Source organism: Anser brachyrhynchus, assembly GCF_964034855.1.
Source record: "Anser brachyrhynchus genome assembly, chromosome: 2".
Classification (NCBI taxonomy): domain Eukaryota; kingdom Metazoa; phylum Chordata; class Aves; order Anseriformes; family Anatidae; genus Anser; species Anser brachyrhynchus.
This window is the reverse complement of record NC_137695.1, coordinates 82,471,166-82,491,011: the sequence shown is the minus strand read 5'-3', so window position 1 is coordinate 82,491,011 and position 19,846 is coordinate 82,471,166. Positions and strand designations below refer to the sequence as shown.

Genomic DNA, 19,846 nt, shown 5'->3' with positions numbered 1-19,846 from the left:
TCTACTGCTGGTGTTTGTTAGCTCAAGATGAAAAGGCCATATGAGTGGTTCACTTTCTGATCTCTTAACCTTCTGAAGTTATTTAAGCCTGTTGTGACTGGGGCGAGTTGACTGATCATGTCAGCTTCCACACTTACTCATCTCATTGTTTGTATGTGCAACAGGAGGAGGCTGCTCTGAAGTCCAGGATGTCCTTACCCATTGGGTGTTCCTTGCTTGGAAGCACTACATTCAGCCAAGCTGTTATGCGAGCGTGTCATTTTAAGGGATGTAAGGGATCTCAGTGATTTCATCTGTGTTCCTATGCCTACATGTTCTGTGCTGCTTGGGCCGGGCATGCAATATTTACACTTTTTTTTTCAGATTGCATGTGTTTTTAAAGGCTCTTAAAATTCTGTAGGGCAGGAGGGAGTATTACTTCTGCATCAGTCTCCTGTTGTTGCTTCATCATGTTGTATCTGTCTGTTCAATTTCTGCAGTTCAGGCAGTGGCTGAAAGAAGAATATGGTGAAAACTCTTCTCAGGATCTGCAAGAAGCCAAAAATCTTCTGAGCAAATATAAAGAGCAGGCAGAGTTGCAGCAGAGTACTGGGGGAAGACAGTGGAATAACAACTTCTCGTCTGTGCCATCCCTCTCGTACAGCAACTACACAACAGAGACCTAATTGTAGAAGGTTGAATTTTTCTACCTTTGAAAAACATCTTGCCATAATTTCCATCCCATCTTCAAGACTGTCAGCAGTAATCATGCAAACAGTTGATTTGTAGAAAGCTTCTTGATGAAAATACTACATTATGTGTGTGTGGGTGAGTGTGTTTGACAGAGTTTTATAATTTGGGCAGGATCGAGCTCTTTGTATGCTCAGAAACATGATCCAGTTACTGTGGCTAAGCCAGTTTGTCTGTTAGCCCCAGCTGTTATCCCCACATAGCCTGGCATTTGCTGTGAGGTTAGCTCAACTCCTTTCGTTGTAGGCTAGCAAAGGGCCCTGAGAGATGAACTCTGGTGATTCAAGCTGTGGCAGTTTGACATCTCTGTGCTTTTAATGTGGCAAAGATGTTATTGCACCTGAAGAAGGGAACTCAAGTCTGTCTCTACTGCTGCTGTTCACAGTTCATTGGCAAGTAATACCCTGGAGATGGACTTGCACTTGAATGCTAGACTGTAAACTGGAGCAGGTGAGATACATGCATATACCTTTCTGCCAACAGTAACATCTAGGAGAGAAGTGTGACAGACAGCTCTGACTAATAACATCTTCAACTGCCACAATCGTACTTGCTTCAGTGCACGTGAGACAGAGCTGTCGGTAGAACTGCCGCAGACCAAGAGCACAGAGGCTGTCACCACAGTTCAGCTGATATGCAGTGATTTAAGCCATGTTCGCTTGATTGTCGGGAAACCAGATGCACATGAACTTCTCTGGAGAGTAGTTTGTCAGGTTTCCAGTACCACTGACCTTCATTCCCTGTGGAACACGTGCCTCTTCAACACATGCCCCTTCGCGTGTGGTAACGTGTCTCCAAAGAGTGGGCTTGGTGTGAGTGCGAGCACCTGTTTCATTGCTTGTGCTGTGGTTTGCTCTTTGACTTCAGCTACCTCAGAAATGCTGTACTTGTCATTGTGGTTGTAAATGCAACCTTGAAAATTGCCTTGTGTAATCTTAATTTGACACTGAGTGATGTAAGTGTGCGAGTGTGTGTGTGTGTGTGCGGGGGGTGCGTGTGCATGTTTCACAGATGTCTGTATTTGAAAAGTTTTTCTTTTAAAATTGCCCATATTCCTCACTAGTTTAAAATTTGAGTTGTTTGACTTTCTGCCATTTAAAAACTATATATATTTTGCTGTGATCAGATTTATAGGAATGCATTTATAAATTGTTTTAAACTAGGTTAAAATTAGGGGCCGTACTCTGCTCTTGGTTAACCTGGTCTGTTTCTAGAATGGAGCCATTGCCTGACTTAAGTGTATTCTGAGAGTGTAACGTCAAATATGTCACCAGAGATGCTGGGCAGTGTGTTGGTTTCTGATGGTGTAATTGGGGTTGTCACTGCTGCCAAGATAATGGTTTCTTGTCTTTGTCTCAGAGGATGAAAGGCCTTTTTTCCTGAGGATTGAATAAAAATTAAAATATCTCTCTGAATAACCAGGGTATTTAAAAACAAACAAATGAACCCCGCAGTTGTTTAAACGTGATGTATATCATGCTAAAAACTGAGCACTGAGGGAGAGTCAGTCAGCATACTAAATACAGCTGTCATCTCTTTCAGTTGTTTTGGTACTCTCGCCTCCCATCCCTTCACAAAATTCCTCTTCGTGTGATTTCCTGCTTGCTTTGGGTGGCAGTGGATTCTTTGGATGCTGAGAGCAAGGCTTTTGGGGTCAAGTAAGCTCAGGCCTTGTTAAATATTTTCATATCATGTATGTTCTGTTTTGTGAAATGTGGATCTTGTATATCAATAAGTGTCAAAAAGGAGAAAAATGGGGGAAACTGGCCTGAGCTCTTCATCCAAGTCCAAGCCTAAATCAGACTTTTCATTGTGCACGTGCTTTAGGTGTTCTGAACAAAATTGGAGCAGGACGATCATATCCGTGTTGGAGTAATGGGTGCTGTTGGGCTTGGGAAAGGTGCTGGAGTTTTTCAACCTTTTGTAGCTAAATGAACCACTACCTATTTGGGATGTCCAGCACCTGTGTTCCGTGTTTGCCTGGTAACAGGAGTATTTGACTCTTCTCAGAGGTGTTGGGCTGCAGATAAGTAGCTGTTTAGGAATTCCAGCACAGCAGTACCCTCTGTGCTCTGAGAGTGGACGTGCTAAATGGAAAAGGCTTTCCTTGGTAACAGGGTCTGATAGACATCCAGGATGGTGGTCTCTTTGTTCAGCCCTCTCGTAAGCGTAAGATCAGCTTGTCCCCGGAGGGTAGCTACCAGAAGTACTCTGCTGATGCTCTTGCAGGTATCCAGCCAGTCCATCCTGTAGGTGACTGCTAGCAGTATGTACTCTGTAATATCTTTGGTCCTCTCGTCCTTGGAGTAGTAACGCTGTGAGCACAGATAAGTTGGCAGTTTGTCTACTCTTACAAATGCAAGGCAGAGCAGGAGACATGTTAATGATTGTGCATCTGTATTGATTTTCTGAAGTAGTTTTGTTATCCCCCACAGAATCAGTCCCAGAAATGGGATTTTCTTAGAACCGAATTTGGATTTAGGGCCATCTAGCCACATCAGTGTGCATTATGCTGCAACTGGTAAGCAGATACAGGGTAAAGCAGGAAGACGGGGAATGCCGTATTATCAGCAAGTAGAAGTGCTTCTCTCCTTTTAAAAGACAGGAGGTGTTTTCTGTTGTCTCTTGCTTCCACATCTTTAGTGGACTGTACATGCTACATAACATATTTAAGAGTGGCAAAAGAGGAACGGCAGTATAAGAAAACTTGAATCTGGGCCCTCTGTAGGGAGCAGAAGGATAGTTTACTCTTTTATCACTGTAAGGTGCAGAAAAGAGAGTAGCTACGATTCTTGCCTTTGGTCTTCTAGAAAAAGAGAGGAGCAAACGCTGACTGAGAACTTGACGTGATTTGTCTTCCAGCCAACCTTTCAGTGGCAGCGTGTAGGTCTTTCTAGGTATCTGGAACATGACCTCCGTCCACATCTTCATTGTCGGCCTTTATAGTGTAGGTGATGGATTCAGTTGTTTTGTTTCTGTACTTCAAACCATTGTCCTCATTCTGATGTTCACTGGAAAATGTATAAAGTTTATAACACCTTATTGGATATCCAGATTTGAAATGTGTAATCATTTTTTTGTAAACTTGATATCCATCTGTGATTATAAGGAAATATGTAGTGTTATACAATGTAGGTAACGGGTAAATGCATTAATATTTATTACTCTGATTTTTAACCTGGGAAGAGTTGCTTCTTTACATTTTGTGATTGGTTGGGAAGATATGGCAAATCATATCTGTTTTTTAAAAAGGGCAGTAATAACATTGGTTGCTATAATGGCCACTGTCTATAAAGAAGTCAGTGAAAAATTATAGTAATTACTTCAGCTAGTTTAAAAGCTCTCAACCTGGTAAGCTTCTTGATTCGTTGTCTTCCTGTTCCTGGGCATCTTAGCAAAGCCTTGATTGCATTTTCCAAATGTTTGTATTTAATACGTTCTACAATTTTTTTATAAATAAAAGTAAATGTTAGCACCTGATCTGCTTGTATGTTTCTTAAGTAATAGTCTCTGAAAAAGGCTTCTAGTCACTGTATCCCTGCAGGTATAGTAGGAGCACAACACTAATTCATTTTGGAAGTTACATGTCTTTTTGCCTGTATGCAGACATCCTGAGACTTTGCCTCTCTTCACCGAGCTCTTCCAGGTGAGTACAAGAATCTGCAGCACAAACATCTCTTTGATAATAGTCCCCGAAGAGGATGCTTTATGTTGCTTTCTTGTTGCTGGCCCATCATTGCCCAACATGGTATGTAGCGAATCCAAATTGTTTTATTATTCTGAAATACGCTGTTTTCCATACGACACTGGTTTAGGGCTTAATTAGCTGTACAACTGGGTTTAAAGGTTGCCAAGGCTCAAGGCTGTCAGTAGTGGTTTGTCAGAGGAAGATGACATAAGTGCCAGAAGATGATGCCAAGGCAAAAAAAAATTTTAAAACTTCTTGTGTAAGGGGGAAAAAAGCCCCATTTGAATTCCCACAGACAACGCGCTACATTTTTGGTTTGCCAGAATTACCCTCTGAGCAGAGGTAGTGTCATTCAAATGATTAAAAAATAATAATAAAATAAACCACACCAAACCACCCAGCCTGAAAGTATAATCAGTCATGCCTAAGCAGCCAAATCTCAAGGCCACTTCAGTTATTGCTGAAGGCTGGCTGTGTCTCACATCGCTGAGGGCAGCTAGATGCTCAGGCACAATGGGTTTGGGTCCTCTCCTCCCCTGGCCAGCTCCTACTAGTTTATAGACTGCTGGGAAGACTGCTGGATGTTTCCTTGGGGATTTCAGGGGTCCAACCAACTAAAAATATTCTCCGTTAGAATAAAGTTTTAAGAGGTCCATAGATAGCTTCAATGTACATGTAGACAGCTTCAAATGTACAAGATCCACCTTTTTCATAATGTATTTCAGTTCCAGTTCTTCAGTGTAAGTGGGATGGCTCGGACTTTATCAAAAGTTTTCAATCCTTGTATTTTCCTGTGAGACTTCAAATTCAGTGCAGCCTGTTATTTGTAGCTTATAGTATAGTATATAGCTATAGTTAGCCTGTTATTTATAGTTTAATTATCTCATTTCTCCTATGCTATCTGTAGCAATGTCTTAGAAATACGTGCTATAGCACTGATGAGACAGAAAATGTTTAAACTGTAATCCCTTGTGAATTATGAAAAATTCTTAAGTTTTAGAGGAGGCTTCCCGCCACCCCAAGTGAAAACAAGTTTCCAAATGGAAAATGCGCTGTTGCTCTGGCTTCCTTTTGGCCATTAACACCTCTCAATGGCAATTTCTATCCAAATCAGACGTAAAAGTTAACTGTGCTGCGACTGCGGTGCCATAACATTGTTCCCAAATGTTGTACACTGTTGTATTCAATGTTATATGTAACTGTGATGAGTTCCGATTTGATTCGTGTAGTCTTGTCCCTTCTTGCAGTAAACTGAGGAAACTAGAGAGCAACACCATGTGTACTTAGATGTGCTCAGAACCGGGCTAAGAGTAAATTAGGAAAAAGTCCTTACATCATGTCAGGATGAACATATTAGCGGAGGGAAAATGATGGTCTCTAGAAAGTAGACAGTGTGAGGAAGGTGATCTTACACCTTAAAGCGTTTCTGTAGAAACCCCTGGAGACGTAATATGGGACAGAAACAGCTATTTTCACACTTTGTTCTCAGTAGAACTTTAAAGGTCCCTCTCATTTTCCATCTCTTGTATGTTTGACTGTTTCATTGCTACATTTAGTAGCTCTCCAGTGTTGTTCTGCCCTCACCCAGGGAACGGGCTTTTGTTTAAATGTGTTTGAGCACATATAGGCTTAGCTTTGCTGTTGGTTTAGTGAATTACTCAAACTGCTGCTATATTGAAAGTGAGTAGCTTGTGAGTAGCAAGATGGCTTCCTGGAGTTTCCGTGTAGTTTTTAGGAGTAGGCATCTAATGAAGCGGGAACAATTGCCTTCTTGCCATTGAACTGCTGTGCAGCTCAGTCCTTGTGAAAGACTAGGCTCAAATGGGAACCAAACGCATCTACAGTGAACTGGGGGTAAATTTCATTTGTCTCAAAAATATTAAATTGTAATATAAAAATATAAAAAATCTCAAAAAAAAAAAGAAGTTATTTTCAGCCAGACCTACACCTATTTTCTGTTTTAGTTGAGGCAATGATAAATGTGCAGGTTTGTGCCCTTCATTATTCATTGAGCTATGAACAGAGATCAGAACCAAGACATCCACGCCGCTTTAAGTGTAAAGTGTTGTTAGGTTGTTTATTCACTTGGTCATCCGTTTGCACAGGCATTAACAAAGTACAGCTTTACTTCTGGGCAGATGCATTTACAAATAGGCCCTCTGAGAGCCCCCTCTCATCTTTCTCTGAAAGCAGGTGAGTTCTTATTTAATTTGTCAGATACAGGGGGTGGGATTTTTGTTACAATTTCTTGAAGAATCTCTTCTCACCCTTCCTCCCATCTCCTTTATTATTGTCATTAAAGATGTTTTTTGGTACTAACTGGTATTTATCCCAGAACTCTTGAGCCAGGATAAGTGAGTGTCAATGTGTGGCCTGCAAACAATTTACTTGTGTAAATGTGTATCAATAAAAGAGCTTACGTTAAAGGTTGCTGATTTAACCGTGTTAATATAATTCTGCTGTTTGTGTATCTGTCCTGATGCAGTGGTGGTGTTGGCTGAGCCTGCCATGACTTCCTGTAGATGTTGTTGCCTGTTTGTGACAAGCTGTCGGTGGCTCCCAAACAGCACTGGGTGTTTTGGAGAAGTAACGCTGATCTAGGACACAGCTGTGTTGAACCTGTCACTGGAAAAATTAAGCACATTTAACTTGTATTCTTTTGTCAAAAAGCAATCCTCACTGATGGACCAGCATCACATGGAGGTTATTGATTAGTGTTTTGACTGTTTCTCACTTTTTAAGGCAAGATGGGACTTTGAAAGCATGTAAGTAGGGGAAAGCTCTACCCTGTGTTCAGAGAAAGTATGCATTGAAGATGCCAGAATAATAGCTGGGTTTATGCATGGTCACTGCAGATTTTCACAATGGTTGCCATCTGGAAATCTTGCAAGTAAGTTAAGTGTGCAGCACATAATTTCACCTGCAAAGCTGCTGAGATAATCCCCAGATATCTTAAAATAAATAAAAGGGGAGGGGGAGGTGGTGGTGTACAAGCTTTGGTCAAATCCTCAACTTTTAGAGATGAGATTCTTCGGTTCTTAGCTTCTTTACTTTATAACGTCTGGTTTACAATAAGATTCTTACTCAGTTTGATAAAGATCTCTATCCCTCTGGAAGGTAGGGTATGCCATGCAACGATTTGTGCCATCTGAGTAGTAAGGCCTTATTTTTGCAGAAGCCTGTCATCTGGGCCTGTCTGCAAGATGCTGAAGGTGCCTCCGTTGTATACAAGAGAAGTGGCTGTGGTTTTACTGACTGATGCTGCCATTTACCCCAGGAAAAAAATGCTGCTTGTTTGAGAACACTGAAAACCATTTACATTTCTGCAGGTCTTGGAGGCTGTGTAAGGATGTCTATCTTTTCTCGGCTGTGTAAGGCTGTATGGCTCTAAAAATACTCAATAATAAGTTTGGAGGAGTATTGGGAGGTGCAGCAGGATACAAAGGCCATCAAGGTATTTTATAGTCAGGCACCGATGCATTGCAAGTGGACTCTGGACTTAAGAAGGACTAGAAGGATCTTAAATGTCGCATTTGTTTTCTTAACCATGTATTTTCTTGCAAGGAATAGGGGTGAGCCTGTAGCATGTTTAGCGTTGACTTTATTTTCCGCAGGCTGGTCACCTTACATGAAGTTGATTGCACTGGACAAAATGTTTGTCTTGTGAAAACTAACTTATTTCTAGATGGACTGTACTTCCTTAAAATTATTCAGCCCTGATAGGCACATAAATGCAGTAAGACAGGCTAAGAAGTTCAATAGTCCCTTTTCACCTAAAAAATGTTGTAGTGTGAGCTTATCAAGAAGGCGTACTGAGAGACTGCCACCTTTCTTCAATCCACAAAATACAGGACTGAGAAGCATTTGGGTTTCTGTTCCCAAATCTCTTATGGTCTGCTGTGTGACTAGTCAACTTGCTTCATTTCCCCAGTAAAATGGGGGAGAAAGAAGCGTCAGGGCTCTCCTGGTACAGCTCTGTGAAACCACAGATGAGAAGCACTGCATTAGTGCTGGTTGTGCATTGTTAAACCCGGTATCTGCTCTAGATCTGAGGGGTGTAGAAATACCTTTGCAGGAGAGATTCTGAAGCAGGACATGGAGCTGTGGTGGCTTCTTGCTAATTCTCAGCACCTCACTATTGCACCTCAGTCCACCTGCATGGGAAGTGCTGTGCTGCTGGGTGCTGGGAATAGGAAAAAAAATCAAGGTCTGACTCCCTAGGTGTTGTTCCCCAGGTTGCTGCATTTCAACGTGAATTGCGTAAAATGCAGATGTTATTTCTACGCAGAAGAAGGAGTGGAAAGGAAGAGTTGCAGAGTGATTCTGACTGCTCTAGACAGAATTCATCCTACAGGCACATCTGCTGAACATAAAATCTCAGGTAAAAATAAAATAGTGGGAATACGCAATATGCCTGTGATGTCAAGAATGATAGGGCCAAGTGGAGGAGGAATAGCAGATAGAAAACAAAACCACTGGAATACCTGAAGGTAATATGGGAAGGATCTGTGATACGTGTGCCGAGAGAGATGTTCCATGCACTTCAGGAAAGAGTCTGCAGGTGGTGGGGGGGGGGAAATTGAAAGGGAATCTCTGCTATTTCCTATACTCTGTATATATGGTTAATATGCTAGAAAAAGTGGTGTCCTGATTTTCCCCTAGTGCTTTTTTGTGAAAAGAAAGTGCATATGGAGAGTACGTCTAATAAAAGCCGTTCTGGCAGATGAGAGCTGGAGGAGGAACAAAAATAGCGTCTCCTTGGGCAGGCGGCAGCTGCTGCTTTTGGACTGCTTCATGGAAGGCATGAATTTGATTCATTTCCAAAGACAACTTGGAAACTCCAGGCAGCAGAGAAAGGGACTCCCCCTTGACTTAGCTGTTTTTCTCTGAATGTATTGCACTTGTGTGAAATGCAGTCAGCGCTGCTTCTCAGGTCATTTCGGGGGGGACGCCAGCTTCTAGGGATTGACCCTCTGTTCCTCGGTTCAAGGGTTTGGGGAGCACTGGTGCCTTGAAACACATCGAGTTTCAAGAGGGGTCGGGGAATTTGCAGCGCCTGCTGTGGGCACCTCAGTGGAAAAGGAAATTTCCCTTGAACTTCAAACCAAAGTAGATCTGAAGCCTCTCTCTTTATTGATGGCCACCATCTCCTTCATCTGCCTCTGGTTACATCCAGCACTGATGAGGGCTGTCTTAGTCCCTCTACACGCCCCCATCCTCCCAGACTGAATGAAGATGGTACCCAAACTCTGCTGCTCCTTCGTTCAACAAACTCACGTTTTACATGATTTTAATTTGACCACCCTATTATATGAGCTTCGGGAACTAACAGACAATTTACCTAGCTGAAAATAACCTGTGTGAGGGCTGGGCTGCAGAAATAGCCTAGGTAAGTGTAGGGGGAGCACGGTTTGGTGATTTCTCTGAGCGTAATTTGCCAGCTCTGATGGGAAACAATAATGGGGAGGAAGAGACGGTAATCAATGAATCAATCCGCACGGCTCATTTAAAAATACCTCCTTTTTTGTGGCTTTGGTTACAAGAATGCTTTGTGGGCCACGGCAGAAAGACATTAGCAGTTGTTTTAAGCTGTATTCTAATTTCTTGTTTTATGAAGTCCCATCAACCACCAAGCAACAGAATTTCCACCACTGTACGTACTGGGGGGGAGAGGGAGAGCAAAGGGGCAGTGGATATTTTAAGCTGTTGCAGCTGAAGTGATCAGGAGCTTCTGTAGCTAGCAGTAGGTTGCGGTTAAGGAGTGCATTTGCTTGAGAAGGGACAGGATGAGACACCAGAAACCCTACTTCAATAGAAGCCACCGAAATGGCCCTTGAAGGAAATGCTTGGCCATGAGGTTGCACGTAACAGCCACCTTCTCCTGACTAACCCACGACAATATGGTTGTTCCTCCATCATCTAGGATAAAACCTGCACAGCAAGGAGTGCCTGCTTGTGCATCCTAGCGCACGACACGTTGACACGCTGCATGCTCTGGCGTCCCAGAGGGCTCCTTAGCTCGGTCACAGCAAAGCCCAAGTGCAACAGAGCCAGGTCAGGGTAAGCTGAGGGCCCTTCCCACCTCAGGGTGACTTGGGCACAGACTCGTAGTATGGCTTGCTTGGGCACTGCGCGAGCCAGACCCCAGGCAACTGGGGCCTTATTGTGCATTGGTAATGTGTTGTCTGGGAGTGGATTAGCCTGGAGACCTGGAGGGGAAGCTTTAAACATCAAGTGCAATCCTAAAATAAGCCTTTAGTGCACGTTCTCAGAAGCGAACAGTGCTTTGGGCAGGTTTGCTTTTTTGCCACACTTCGAAGGAGGGTGATCAATATTCTTGGTCTGTCTCATGCTGTTGCAGCTTTAGGAAACAGGAACTTCATGTTGCAGGGGATTTTCATGATTTTCATCAGGCCCCGCGGATGCAGTTATTCCTAGAGGGAAGATGTGGCAACCAGAAAAAGGATAACCTCTGTTATGATATTCCTTCTCTTCCACCTGTCAGTGATAGGTGTAGGGAGATTTTATAATGATCACATCCTAGAGAGGTATTATTTATTTTAATGAGCCCACTGAAGACGTATATCTAAATCTTAAGGTTTCGAAAGAGCTTCCAACAACTTGGTGTGCCTAAACTCCTCCTGGCATCTGCTGGCTTGAACAACACACAGAACAGTTGTTGGACTTAAGCAGATGTCCACTGCAGTTGCCTTTGAAAGAAGCACACAAAATGCAGTGGAAAAGATCACAGTCGTTGTCTGACTTTGGGTTGTCATTGAATTTCTTTTTTTCCTAAGTTCTTCCAGTTTGCACCAACAATTCTCAGTTTCTGTCGTCATTGGTGTCTTGGACAGTCACAGTTCATGGCTGTTAAGACTCTGAAGGTGAACGGTTGTAACAGATAATGTGGTCTTAATGAGGCTTCTGGTGGCCTGGCTCATGAAGGTAAGGGAAAAGCATAATAATGTTTTCAGAGGGAAGCCAAGCAGGGCTTTGATTTTGGTCTGTTGGTTTCCTGCTGCTTTAGTACAAGAGGAGAGCAGTACAAGCAAATAGCGGCACCTGTGGGAATTGGATGGAAAACTTGGAGGAGCTTTCAGGAGCTGCGTAAATTTCTTGAGAAAGATAATGGGGCATGATTGAGTTTTGTTCTAGATTTTCTGCAATGGGAGAAAAGGTAGCAAATACTGCATGCAAATGAAAAATGGGGGTGGGGGAGGGTCCCTTAAAAAAAAAAAAGACTACTGTACCTGAGTGTGCCAAACAATGATGAAAACAAGCCGACTAATCAAACTGATGCTTTTAGCCCAAAGCATATAGGCAAACTGGCTGCTACTGAACCGTACTCGGTATTGCAATGTTTATGGCACCTTTGCAATACTTCCAGTGAGCAGAAGAAATATGCATTGGTTGAGAAAATGTAGGACTTGCAGACCTAGACTACATAAGCCCACGCTGATACTTGTTCTCCCAAGCAGTGGAAAACTAGCCCCAGCTTTCCATTTCTCATACTGATATGTAGTACTCAAAAAATTTGCCTGCATGGAGGGGTGAAAGGAAGCCAAAAATACAGCTGGAAGATGATGGTGCAGATGAGCAACCTTAAGCTCTGAAGGACTTGATTTAAGTGTGCACTGATCTGAAAATTTCTGTTTTCTGTAGATGCAACATCGGTTCCTTTGTGCAGCTTAGTGGCACCAGCCTTACAGACCTTCCTTGCACAGTCTCTGTGAGTTAGTATTTTAAAGTGTGAAGTCACATCGGGAATTCCCAAAGGGATCCTTTCAAGCTCTGTTGAGCGTCAAAACTATGGGAACCTGGCTCAAGGGGACCTTTTAGAGAAGAGGAAAGATGTGGGCCATAGTAGAACTGGAGCAGTCCTTGTAATACAGGTTCCCAAATGAGCCTCAGGCAACAATAATGAAATTGTCAAGTTCCCAGTCCATTCTGACCTTTTTTCTTTTTTTTCTTTTTTCCCCTAATGAGGTCAGCTTGTACTGCTGCTTCTCCAGCAGTAAGTTATGGTCTGTATTTGTCACTACACAGATTAAGCAACCATCCTTGAAGGTTTCCCAGTCCTTAGTAGAGAGGAAGGACTTTATCTGGCTGTGTCCTGTGTGGAAATGCACACCCACCCCAAGCAGGATTGCCAGAGTATCCAGGCTCTGCTTTCTATAACTTATTGAGACGCATTAAAAAGATATTGCACTAGGTTTCAGGCCAGAGTTTAGGCAGATAAAGAACTTCACTGAAACTGTATCCTGGGGCTGCTGCTGGCAATGTGGTTCCCTCAGGGCTACAGAGGCTGGGAGGTAACAGCACGTGGGGAGTCCTCACCTGAAAGATGCCTCGGGAGCCCCAGCACGGGGGTGATTTTATGCATTTACCATTACTCGAGAACCAGTGTGCCAGTAGGGATGCTACTAAGCATGCCCTAGGCATAGATGTCAGTCCGTGCCCCTCCAAGGGCTGCTGTCTGCAGTTTTCACTGTGTCTTTGCAAAAGTCATTGCCTTGCAGCTGGGGAGGGACACCTCATGGTTCGCAGCTTCTTGGGCATTACAGCAGCACAGACAGGACTGGGGCTCTGTCTCTGTGCACCAGTTTGCTCATTGCCCTGATGCTTTGCCCCCATAAAGCCAGTGGGGAAAGTCCTCCTGAGATCAGTGACAACAGGATCCGTCTGTTGGTGCTTTGAGTAACAGTTTAAGGCCACCAAGTGGCCATTTCTTTCTTACTTTTTTTTTTTTTCAAGGCAGTCAGAGGCAGCACCAGCCTCTCAGAAAGGCTAGCATAGTAATAGAGAGATGTAACAGGGTTTTGCCTTCCATAAGACAACCACATCACTTCTCTGCTTCTCATACCACTGTGCTGTCACAAATTCTCATATCTGCAAGGAAAAAAGGATCTGTGAAGGAAATGGGTTAGAGAAGCTTTCAAACACACAGTAATTTTGATGATATACTCTTCACAGAGAACATTGCCAGCTATTTGTATGCTTTTCAAGGAGTAAGAACCAGGGAGCACTACAAATTTTGGTGGCTTTTGTAAGTCTGGCAGGTCTGGATATCCAGATATAAGGAGGGATGAGCTGACCCACCATGGGGCTGTGGTGCTGCAGGATAGCCAGTCATCTATCTGTGGCCAGCCTCTTGCTCTGCCCAGCAGCCCATGGTACCTTCCCGCTCAGTCACAGCCAGAATTGCATTTACTATAAACAAGCGCAACGGGCAGTTCTGTGCTTTTTTTTTTTTTTTAAACAGGCAATGTATTTTTTGACCCAATCCACAGCAAAAAGCAAAAAAAAGAAAAATTATGCAACCAAATGAGTAATGCTAAGTGGGTGAGGGAATTTCTTGGTGTTTTCTAGCATGCACAGCCTTCAGTAGAAGTGTGTGTGGCTAAGTTTGCATCACTGGCAATGTGAAAAACTTTATTTTGCTTCTAAAGAGAAGCATTCGCCCATGCTAGTAAGTCACCCTTCAGAGTATCCTTCCTGTTCATGCTAACCAAGGGTAGCCATGCATGCAGAGGTCTCTTTCTTTCTTTCTTTCTTTTCTTTTTTTTTTCACCCTTGGAAAAGATCAGCTTGGTACTAAAGTTAATGAAATAGGCCATCCAGCCTGCATCAGCTGTCCACAGCCGTTGCAGCTGTTAACTCATCAGAAGTTACCGTGGGGCAGCATCAACCGCCAGACAGGATTCGGAGGGTATTCAGAACTTGTCTGAGAGAAATGGAAACAAAGCGAGGTGGACGGTGTGCTTTAGAAGGGGAGTTTTTCCATGTCACGAAGAGGCAAGCAGCACTCCGCTGCCACTGAGAACATCCCTTCCTACCTTTGCAAACCTCCCCCTTGGCGTTGTGCTTTCTTTCAGCCACTGTGACGTGAGCTTAAAACCAAACACTGGCCATAGGAAACCCTCTATACACAGGCTTCCCAGACTTCCCCAGCTCTTCCTGGCAGCAGCTCTGGTGTGCTTTGTAAGGTTTTCTGCCCAAACTTCACGGAGTCCCAAATGTTATTCTACTGGTGAGAGGGTCCTGGATTGATCTTCCTCATGCGCCAATATCAAAAGCTGCTGTGATCTGGATTGGAGAAAGGTAGGAGGAGGCCCAACAACATATTGTTGCTATAATTTAGCATATTCGCTGCTCCGGGAGACGTTTCCAAAGGCAGCCAGGTCTCTCTTTCCAAAGTAGCCACAGCATTACGAAATTTCCTGGTGACTTTTGATGGCTTTTTGGCTCTTTTTTTTTTTTTTTGTCATCACATTTGGTACTTTTATCCCACGTCACCTAGGTGTTTGTTTGCTCTTTATCGATGATGGTGTGCTCTCAGCATCTTTGGAAACAAGGCCTGGCAAGCATTGTGCCACTGGAGGAAGAATCACTTACAAAGGCACCTGGCAAGCCGGCCTGCTCGAGCAGCGTGTGCCGCCCTGCGATCTGCTCACTGGCTTGAACCCACCGAGGATCCAGTGGCTCACCTGGCTCTGTGCAGCAAAAGTGAAGTTTAATTGCATTTTGTGGTGCAGCTGATGAAGATGTTTTGTGTTTTTGAAAACCCTCCCTCAGAAAGCCTTCGCTGATTTATGTACTTGCTAGACTGCTAATTGATAGCAGGAGAAATTCTGACTGGATGTACTTGCTACTCTCCATTCTTGCCCCCCACCGAAATCCGTGTTTACAAAGACTTGTTTCTTTTTAAATCATTCTTCTGTGCACCTAATAGGGCTGACTCGCTTCTTTTCGAAGTGAAATACCACTGCACATTCATTTGGGTTGCACATTCACTCCCTCTAGAAAATAGCCAACCTCTTGCATTGTGCTGGTGTGAATGAAGAGAGTCAGATCTCTACTCAGTAGAACAATACTGGCATGTTGTTTCTGTTGCTGCTGAAGAATGAACAATTAATAAGTGGATTTTTTTTTCTTTAAGTTAAGTAATAACCTTCCTTGCTCACTATATATTTTTCCTTTGGGGCTGTGAGTTCCTCTTTTGTCTATCAAAAAGAAGGTAGCACAAACTGCTAGACCATCAACACCACCACCTCCTCTCAACCATCTGCATCTCATCAGCATCTGCTCAGTAAGTCCATGCTGAGGGTTTACCCCTCACTAATTAAGATAGGATGAAACAAAATCATGTTTTAAATCGTACAGGGCATGCTATGCCTATGTCCTCTGAAATATTTCCTTCCAAAGGGATGTGTGTGCCACAAGTGACTTCTGTGCCAAAATGGCCACAGACAAGAAGAGAACCTCCCAGTTTCTTTAAGGCAGGGAAATGTCAGTGTCAGCTGCATCTACATTATATGTGAAAATTCACAAAGCTCCCTTCATTCTGAGTCCTTATCTCTATCATTTAAATTCCTGCTTTGCATTGCTTTTCTCAAAGATGCTTCCATAAAAAAGATAGAAAGCCCAGACGGTTTTATGTTTAATTGAAAATCGTAGTAGGTAGTGGGAACGGAATGGTCAATACTTATGTAATATACATCTTGTGGATTTTTTTAATGTTGAGTGTTTAGCTTTCAGAATCTTTCATTCTTCTGTCACACTGATCTCTTCCCTCCCCAAGTCATTTTCTGATTTAATTGAACTCCTTGCAACTCATTTTCTTTGAAGTGGAACCTCAAACACAAAATGCACAAAACCAAGCTGATCTTTTGAACCCAGGAAATGGTGTGGGTTTGAAGCTAGACAAAAACGAGCCCAAGCACAATACTCACCCTATGCTGGTATGAAAGCAGGCAATGATTAGTTAAAGCAAAAATACTCGAAGTGGTCCCACAACGTGCCGGGAAGTCCACCGGTTGGTGCGTTACCCAGCCTCAGACCCTTGGCAAGCTCCAAATCTACCAGGAATTGATCAAGATGCCAGCCACGGCTCAGTGCTCTCTAAATCCCTGGATATTCACTCCACCTCCCTTCTTTCTTGCTGGAGGAAAGGACTCAAGAGAGTGACCCCAGAGGGTCCCACTGCAGCCCATGCACCCAGCTGGCAGCCCCCAGTCCCACCTTGTCACCAGCTGCATCCTCGTCCCACGCCTGCAACAGCCAGCCCCACCCTTTCCTTGCGTGTCTCACAATATGAAAATGCACTTCAAAAGGAGATTTTTTCCGAAGGCATTAAGTCAGCTTCTAACTTGCTCTTCGTTATAATAAATCGTATTCAGATTGGGTGCCATTGGAATGGTCCTGCTTCTCCACTCTGGTGAGATATCAGCCCCAGCTTGGTTTACATGTGCCCGTAATCAAGGAGTAATAATCGAGGAGTTGGGGACATGCGGCCATGCTGTAGAGATGCAAGTCTCAAATTATTTGAGTTAATGGAGAGGTTGCTGCCAGCATCTCGTGGCCAGCACCACAACATGAGACAGAGCTGGCTGGCTTGCTTACTGGTGGTCAGTAGAAAACAAATTGTTTTATACTTAAAAGCAAACAGACTGCAAAGCACCAAAATCAAATTTGATAAAACATTGCAAATAAAAACATGGAATTTTTACAGACCCTCTGAAAGTGAATGAACAGATTTTTCCTTTTTTTTTTTTTTTACATTCCCAACAAGCATGTTGGGTTTTGAGTTTTCATATGAAAAATGAATAACTTTTTATAATTGCTTTTCTAAAAAAGAAGTTCTCCATTCTTTCTTAAAACTAGTTGGGAAAGAGAGTTGCTTTTTTCTTGGCCTGCCCTCACTGCTGCAATGAGTCCTGTCCCCAGCGTGGGTGCTCCCCCGGCGCCAGGGGTCCACGCAGTTGCTGTCACTCGTGGATGTGGGATGGGGTTTGGCAGCTGGGAGAGTGACAGTGAGCAGTGGGTTGGCTCCCACACCAGCAGGGGAGTACGTCCTTACTACGTCAAACTGGGAAAAAAAACACTATGTAGTCAAAGTCCAGGCATTATTGCGTATGCACCACCACATTCCTAGTAGATCTCACAATCCCCAAGTTGACTGTAGGTAAAACAAGACCACAATCTTTATTTTAATGTATGCTTTACAAAGCTGGTCAAACACTTTGTTCAGTGACGTCAACCAATGCTTTCCTTATTTTTCACTTAGAGCCTACTTGCGTTTTTTTTCCATTAATGATTTGATGAATAAGCAGTGCTTGCTGATGGGAGTGGCTGGACCATCACAGGTTGAACTGCTCTGGGGAGATGAAAAGCAAGGGTAACACTGTATTCAGAAACAGAGCCAACACAGAAAGAGAAAATGGGAAAAGACTCGCTCTGGAGTATATTATTGCACTTCAAATCCAGCCTCAGCCTGCACCGAGTCCAATTTCTCGCTCATTCAGCAAAAAGCTTTCTTGTTATTGTTTTTGTTCATAACGTTGGATGATGTGATTAGCCACACTGCTCATTCATGTTTTCATTTCCTCAACTTGGTGGAATCATTAGATTCATGTATCCAGCACAAATATGACTTCAGGGGTTTTTCATATCAGAAATCTTCACCTTTTCTCGCCGTGATTACTAACAAATATGGAGTGATAGAGAGCTGCCTTGTGGCTTCTCAAGGAGTGCAGAGCGACCTTTAAAAAAATACTTATCAAGATTGGCATTGTTACCAGTATCCCACTAAATGCAGGCATATGCTTACGCACACACATGCACACGTACAAAATCCAAGCTTTTTGCTCCCTTATGAACTAATGAAATATACAGCATCTCAGGAGCAAAGCCCACTCCTCCCACTAGTTTGGTACCATAAATGTTAATGCTTTTGGTTCTAGATGGCTACACCAGGCAGTCTGGTTGATGGAGTAGGTTCTAAGTCCTATGTGAACACTCCTATTTACTCCTCTAGTTTTTGAAAGGCAAATTCTTTTTTTTGCCTTGTTATTTCCTTGCACTCTCTCAGGGCACTTGGCATTTTCCTCGGATGGCAGCGGTATTTATTAATAATCTATTGTACTGCAATAGAAACAAATACATACAACAGCTCTAGCAGCTGTTGCCCTCAAGCATACGCAATCTAAAAATGTCTGTTTTCGTGTAATAACAATTTTCACACGTTTCTGCCTAGTGATAAAAAAGTCAATAAATTTGAACATCAGTTATTCCTCATTTCAAAAATCTGTTCAGAAGACATACTGAGGAGCTGGACTTGCATCTCCTTTCCCAGCCAATGTGGGCAGTGTCCGAAGGCATCAGGAGCAGTTCAGGAATGAGATGTGCCATTAGATGTGAATGCATTGATTGCGCTATTCCCAAACCAGCCTTCAGCAGGCAGCAGACGGCGTTGCTCCAGGTGGAACCCTTCCTTCTGGAAGCCCCGTGTTGACTGTGTGGCCTCTTCCTTCGGGTGCCCAAAGGGGACCTGGGCTCTTGGGGCACAGCTGGTGGGCACCGGGTGCTGATGCTTCATGGGGCTGAGGCCTTGCACCCCCTGCTTCTAGGAGCACAGCCAGCCTGCCAATGCCCGAGAGAAGTCCACAAAAGCTTTGCTATTGGCTTGTGGGGGAAGGCATCAACCCAGGGCTTCTGAGCTGAGTCCTGGTCCTTCTGCCCCGTGTCAGAGGGTGGGCACACCACGCTTCCCTCCTCAAAAAAAAGTTGCTTCAGGTGTTGTGACGTGTGGTGAAAGGCTATTTTAGTCCCAGACACAAGTCGATGTATGGAGACATGAAGGCAGCCGTACGAAAGGCGGTTTGAAATATTCTTGTCTATGAAGCAGAGGGGGAAGTACACGAAAAGGAAACAAAATGTGCACCAAATCCACCAAAAATAATGACAAGCGGACCGTGAGACTTTTCTGTTTAAAAGTACAGAGACATAGCGGTGCTGGCTGCTTTGCTTTGTTTCTGATGATCTAACGTGACTGTTTAATTAGTAATATGGAGGATGATACGTGATAGACTAACACTGTTCTAGAAGTCACTATTTTAAATGGGGGAACTGCAGATATCATCCTGAAACGAGAGGGGAGTGCCTATGACACAAGAAGTCACCACAACAGAGGATGCTTAAAATCACCTGTGGTGACTGTTGCCAGACTGCTTCCAGAGCAGGTGCTTTTCTGGAGTCGGTCGAAGCAATTGGGAACCTGCTCCAGATGTCCACCATGTCTTTGGCTTCTCTCGATGCCTTCCATGGAGATCTTTCTTCTCATGACGAGTTAACTCAGCCATCGACTGAAGTGCGGGGTGGTCAGACTTTAGGGGTGCTGTTACTTCATGTCTGAATTCTGCCACTGCTTTGGGCAGCTCAGGGCATCATCTCTCAGATGCAGAAATGGGGGTTTGTGGGGACTTCTGTAGGAAGGAGACACCCAGTGGAAACTGGTGCCAATAACGAGGCATTAAGCCCTTCAAACCCCCCTGTCTCAGGAAAGGGATCTTGGAGCAGGTAAAGACGTAGACAGGTGGGCTTTTCACACCCACATTTAGGGCCTTAATCCACTTCTGAAAAATGAGTTTG

General features: G+C 43.7%; 1 protein-coding gene across 2 annotated transcripts in view; it reads left to right on the top strand.

The window, feature by feature from the left end:
- The window catches only part of DUSP22 (dual specificity phosphatase 22), a 134,508-nt gene extending 130,299 nt beyond the window's left edge, over positions 1–4,209 (top strand). For both annotated transcript variants that reach the window (XM_080582770.1, XM_080582771.1), the window contains exon 7: positions 480–4,209. In XM_080582770.1, the coding sequence (XP_080438896.1) occupies positions 480–665 (186 nt within the window). In that variant the 3' untranslated portion in view covers positions 666–4,209. The remainder of the gene's footprint in view (positions 1–479) is intronic.
- Positions 4,210–19,846: the final 15,637 nt, after the last annotated feature.